At 37.3% G+C, this 6,000-nt stretch overlaps 1 protein-coding gene across 1 annotated transcript; it reads right to left on the reverse strand.

Moving 5' to 3' along the window:
• Nucleotides 1-233: 233 nt before the first annotated feature.
• LOC103332048 (uncharacterized) lies at nucleotides 234-4,006 on the reverse strand. Its single transcript, XM_008234742.2, has 4 exons — nucleotides 3,397-4,006; nucleotides 1,556-1,639; nucleotides 1,386-1,475; nucleotides 234-657 (listed from the first exon to the last, which is right to left on the reverse strand). Exons 1-4 carry the CDS (start codon nucleotides 3,790-3,792, stop codon nucleotides 397-399), a joined length of 831 nt encoding a protein of 276 aa, XP_008232964.2. The 5' UTR covers nucleotides 3,793-4,006; the 3' UTR covers nucleotides 234-396.
• Nucleotides 4,007-6,000: the final 1,994 nt, after the last annotated feature.

The raw sequence follows: 6,000 nt of genomic DNA on the forward strand, positions 1-6,000 counted from the left end.
TTTTGGTCTAAATAGAATAAGCCTGAGCCCAAAAACAAAACTGTGAAAGTGTGACCCTAAGCGGACAACATCCGAGATGTGTCAATCTCATCCTTGAATGAGGTTTACACTAAGCGGGTTTAACCACAAATCTAATCGACTGAGATAATTGCTCAAGTAAAATAGTTAAACCGTGTCAAAGCATCTGATGAAGTTCATTTTCTAGAGAAGTCTGAAATAGGCTGATCCAGAGGTGACATGAAAAGCTTTACTCATTCCATTTATCCCTCCAAATCATTTTGCCTTATAATAAAATTACTGTTTCTTATGAAAATGAACTTCACATGCAAAGCATGTGAAGGAACTGGATGTAAAAGTACAAATATCCTAAAAAGAACTGATTTTGCTCCCCTTTTGTCAAGTGGATGAACTGGAGGCCACCTCCTCTTCAGTGAAAAAAGGAATAGGTTTGGTTGGGGCCGGCAAGCGGCCGATGCTATCGACTTTGTCCTTCTGTTTTGGGGGAGGTCTCGCTGCCTTTGGCAATAACCTGCCTTTCTTTTCAAACCACTCAGGTTTGAGCAATGCTCGAAAGCCCAACTTGTTGTAATACACTCTTCTGACAGACCCACCTGCAGCTTCAACTGCTTCCTTTGCCCTTACAGTGACGCGTGATACCTACAAACCTCATTTATAAGTCCATTTTTGAGTTGCATGCAAGTGAAAACAATGATATCAACTGCACAAGTTTACACTCAAGTCAATATCAAAGTCTTGGAGATTACCTGACAAACCAGCACATAAAAGAATTACGGTGATAAAATCCAAAGTCTGACCTAGATACATCTTCATACATATCTTGAAAATTGGCATACAAAAGTATCTTCCAAGTTCCAACACTAAATATTACCCAATTAAAATTTATCTGCAAACTAGTTTAAGAAATCTAAGACCAAAGTTACGGGAGTAATTTTTATTCAAAGATGTTTATATGAAATAAATTACCTAGTGAAAACATTTCAGGCCATCACCAAAGTTGCCACTAATAAACATGATCAATCAACATTTTCCAGTCATAACATGGTTCTGCTTTATGAAAATAAACTGTTTAACATTTTAAAAATTAATGGAGATCAGAGGTAAAATCAGTGATGACTCAAACAAAAAAAAAAAAAAAAAAGTAGATTACAATGGAATCATCATACCATTGGACTGGCAGTAATAGATTCACCACACCTTGGGTCAAAAATCTAAAATTGATGCGGTGAGGCACTCCCATACCACAAAAACAGTTTTGAGGTGAATGCAGCAATTTAAAATTCCAAAACGGTGAAGAGGTAAAGCAAGAAAGACACCCCAACCCACATAATACACAAGTCCATATAACGTATAAAGCCCAGATGTACCTCCAGATGAATCGGCCACTGGATCTGTTCAGCACCACGTCCCATCAATCGGACTCCATCTTTAATCTGCTTCCCTATGGCCCCTGTATCCTATTGTAACAATAATTATCAGATTGAAACAAAGTTGATGCAGGAATTGGTTCAATAGTCTGAGAAGGAATTTACTGCACCTTGAGTGTTTTCATTGTAATCAACTCAGACGAATCAATCTTTCCTGCATTTATAAGTTTGGCAATTTTTCCTAATCCTACTGGCTGCCACAAAGACATGCATACAATATCAGAAAATGAATGGAAATAAAGGTGATACATTTAAAAGCCTCCAGAAACAGAAAAGGCGTCAATAGATTCAAATTCAATTAAAAGGAAAGGATAAAAATCTGATAGCCATAGCAGCAAACTCTGCTTCAAAATATGAATATCCAAAAGAATGAACTAGAAATTTCAACAAAGTTATTTGATTTAAAGCTCTCTCTATCTACATATATGCTTCCAAGATTGACATCTATGTTCACACAGTTGTGAGATGGCAACAATATCTGGGTATCATGGAATTCATAGACCCAGGCCATTGGCCCAATATCTTGGCAAAAAATAGAACAAACTTCAATGAAGGGCCAAGGTTGCAGGAAGACTGAAGCAAAGAGCTTGGATTCAATTGTACCCCAAAAGTTGTGATATAACTTCGATTCAAGTGCTTTCTTTCTTGCTTCAGGCAGTATTTTCAGCAGTATAATTTGTGGTATATATTTAGGATGTCAGATACATGTAGTTTTACAAATTTTCAATCTCATTTGACACGTGTTAGGCAAGACATGGGTTTCTTTAGGACATGGTTTTCCCTCTCGCATAAACATTCTGTAATTGTTTCTTTCACTCATTTTGATTTTATTCTTGGAAAAAGTTAAACTGAAATCCTAGCCCAACCCTACTCCACCACTCACCAACTGATCCAATGCTTAAGGGCTTCATTCCATTTGAAGGGTCATTATCAGTAAGATGATCTAGAACTCAGAGAAGAAAAGAAAGGGGTCCATTTGATAACCATTTCAATTTGAGTTTTTAGTTTTCATTTTGTGCTAGAGTATAGAGGAAAATGAGAGTGAGAATGGGAGTGAGGAGGAGATTAAGAGAGATGATGAAAGGGGAGGATGGGAGGGAGTAGTAACAAAAATGAAAACAATTTCAAATAGATTTCAGTTTTTAGTTTTTGTTTTCACTTTTGTATCTCTTCCCTCTCATCTTCCCTCTCAATCTCATCTTCACTCTCATTCTCCCTCTTTTTCCTCTATAATCCAGCACAAAAAATGAAAACTAAAAACTAAAATTGAAATGGTTATCAAACGGGCTCCAGTTTCTAGTACAACCTTAGTTCATTACTTATGTAGTGTGTATGATAAGACATTTCTACAAAGCGAAGCCTATTTTGAAGACATTTCTACAATTAGCACTTTACTTTAGTACCAACTACCATTTCTAGAGTATAGAGGAAGCTACTTCCCTTATTATCTATCTATCAGGAGAGGCATATTCACACAAAGTTAACATAAACCCTGGTGGTCATTATAGGTCATGGGCTTGCATAAACTCAGTGTGTCATTACTAACTATAGGCTTTTACCATTTACGATCACGCAAACACAAACAGAGCACTTTGGCCATCTTACAGAGTACAAGATAAATGATCCCAAATATATTCCTGTTAAATATATCAACCTGAATTGACATATAAAACAAATATAACAGGAATAAGTTAATTGATCAACCTCTTTGTACTAAAGACTAAGAGACATGAAACTAACTATTCAATTATTTTAATAAAAAGGGGGCAATTGTACTCAAACTCATGCATACGGCATATCTTCAATGCCATACAACTAGCCACAAAACACCATAAACAGCATAACCACCCTATTTTTCCATTTCCTTCATATTCCACCATTTTCAGAGCAACCCAACAAAATAGCAATACATATTACACACAATGAAAACCAAAAAGAAAAGAAAGGGTACCTGAAAAGTGAGACTAAAAGGGTTCTTAAAACCACGCTTGGGCAAACGACGTCGTAATGGCGTCTGACCACCTTCAAAACCCAACTTCCCGGAGCCTCTAGCCTTCTGACCCTTGTGGCCTCGACCAGCAGTCTTGCCTTTACCAGACCCAATCCCGCGGCCTTTCCTCGTCTTCTGCTTCCTGGGAACCTTGCCTCTCAGATCGTTCAAGCTCAACAGACTGTACGCTCTCAATCCCTGAGGCTGAAAGCCAAACCCTTTGACATCGCCAATGCTAGGGTTAGGGTTTGGGCATTGGAGTAAATGGAGGGATTGGAATGAGATTGGTGAGGGTGAGAGAGTAGGTTTAGTGCGAATGGCGGTGGAGAGAAGGGATGCGAGTCTTCTTCTCAGCATATTTGTTTGCTTGATGCGACTGTGAATCGCTAGTTGCAACTAGCAGTTTAATGCAGACGTGAGTATCGGAGAGAGGTGGTCATGAATCGCCGGAGCTAATTGACCGGAAAATGGTGCGCCTTGTAGCGGTGCGAGGTGGCTGCTTTGTTGCAGAGTTGTTATGCAAGCGCGAGGAAAGCATCTGACCCAAATTTTTAATAACCTAGAGCAGAACGACGACGTCTAGCCAAAACCCCTAAAAGTTTTGAAACGCTTGATGGGTTTTTCTTGTCATTCAGGTTTTTCTATGAACCAAAATTCCAATATATATATATATATATATATATTTTAATCAATCAATAGGAAGTTTAAAAAATTCTAAATATTTTTAAAATCTCTTGGTCGGATAGGAATACAATTTCATCTAATTAATATAAAGCCAAAAATCAAAATGTAGTACCTAATTTTATAAAAATATCATTAAAAAGTATCAAAATTACACACAATGCCACTCCTTTTAAGGTAAGCATATTACGCCACATGTCCATATCTAGCAAACCGCCACCGCCGGCTAGCCACCGGCCACCGGCCACCGACCACCACTGTACGCCATCGTCGGACTCCCACCGCTGGCCACCTGCCACCACCATCGCCGGACGCCGCCACAAAGAATCGCCGCTACTGCCGCCATCACCTATAGAGGACCAACTTCGTTGTCCTTTATTCATCTTTAAAAAAAAAAATTTATGTTATTGAAGAGACTCGAACCTTGACCCTTGGGACGGACCTAGGATTTCAAACTTGACAAGGCTAAATTTATCGTACATATAAACATACGAACTAGATAGAAAACTCGATAGTACGATGTAATTTCATTGATAACAAAAATTTAATAATACATCTACTCAATGAGGGGACATAATGAGTCTTACCTCTCAAATTACACTATATAAGTTGAACTGTTCGAGTCTTCATAGAATTAAAATCATTAATTATCTATATTATCAGCAAATTCTCTTTCAATGTGAAGTAACATACAATCAGCAAGAAATTCATCACCAATCTTGTTTCGAAGCTGATTTTTGATCAATCTCATACAAAAAAATGCTCGTTCTATTGTTGATGTGGAAATAGGAAGAGTTAGCACCAAACAAGTAGTAGGTTTATGCTAATCTTGTTTCCACTAAGCACTCAAGTAATATAGGAATGGAATCAAGATTCTTGAAGGTTGGATTGTGATCCACGTCAATCTTATAAAATCCCAGTTGTTGATTTAAAGCTTGCAACTCAGTTGTAGTGAAATCTTGAGGATAAAATTTATTAGCAAGAGTGTATATATCATCAATGTTAAATCGCTTGAAAGCATCGCGGGGATCCAATGATGAGCTAAGACGAAGGAGTTCCATAGTTTCATATGGAAATCTAGTATTTAACTCCCCCAATTGATAATCTATTACCTCATTAAATACATCCATATGATAATAATGCTCCACGGTGATACAATCTTTTTGTTTACAAGAACGCCCAGTTCCCATTGTATGACGGGCACCCATATTAGGCATACTAATTTTATGTTTTTCACAAAATGATCGTACACTTTGTAGAAAGTCATCCCAACCATTGTTTCTCAACTCATCAAACTCCATTTTTGTACTTGCAACCAAATTCAAAGCACTTTTAATGTCTTGAGATTTTCTTTGAAGTTCTTGACAAAGAAAATCAGTGAATCTCATAGTTTTGTCTAACAAATTCAAGGCAAAGACAAATTCAAAAGACAACATAGAAATTTTAATTCCTTCTACTTTCCCACGAAATTGTGAGGTAGGTACATTATGACTAATATCCTTTAGAAGTGTCTTGGTTGCACCAAATAAATCAATCAAACTCCTAATAGAACTAAAATATGAGCCCCAATGAGTAGTTCCAGGTCATTGCAGACATCGAATTTGATTAGCCCCTTTACTTGTTCCAAGTCTTCCAGCTGCTCATAAGTCTTCAATTTCAGCTTGTCAAGTTAATTTTAACTTAGAATGGCGTTTGGCAGAAGCACAAACAAAATTCACAATGTTATTCAATATTGAAAAAAATCTCCAAACAAGTCCTACCTCTTTAGCAGCAATGTTTAAAGCCAATTGAAGGCGATGAGCAAAGGGTTTGTAAATAGGTAACAGTGCCCGAGTAAAAAGGGTAACTATTTTCTCACATTTACTGTTACTTTGCCAAAATTAC

Source organism: Prunus mume, linkage group LG1 (assembly GCF_029339155.1).
Source record: "Prunus mume cultivar Tortuosa linkage group LG1, ASM2933915v1, whole genome shotgun sequence".
Classification (NCBI taxonomy): Eukaryota; Viridiplantae; Streptophyta; class Magnoliopsida; order Rosales; family Rosaceae; genus Prunus; species Prunus mume.

Excerpts from the sequence above, each read along its gene's own strand:
- LOC103332048 (XM_008234742.2), bottom strand. The coding sequence starts at position 3,792 with ATGCTGAGAAGAAGACTCGCATCCCTTCTCTCCACCGCCATTCGCACT. Across the intron at positions 1,476-1,555 it reads TTACAATGAAAACACTCAAG|GATACAGGGGCCATAGGGAA; the intron begins GTGCAGTAAATT and ends TTGTTACAATAG. Across the intron at positions 658-1,385 it reads AGTGGCCGATTCATCTGGAG|GTATCACGCGTCACTGTAAG; the intron begins GTACATCTGGGC and ends TGAGGTTTGTAG.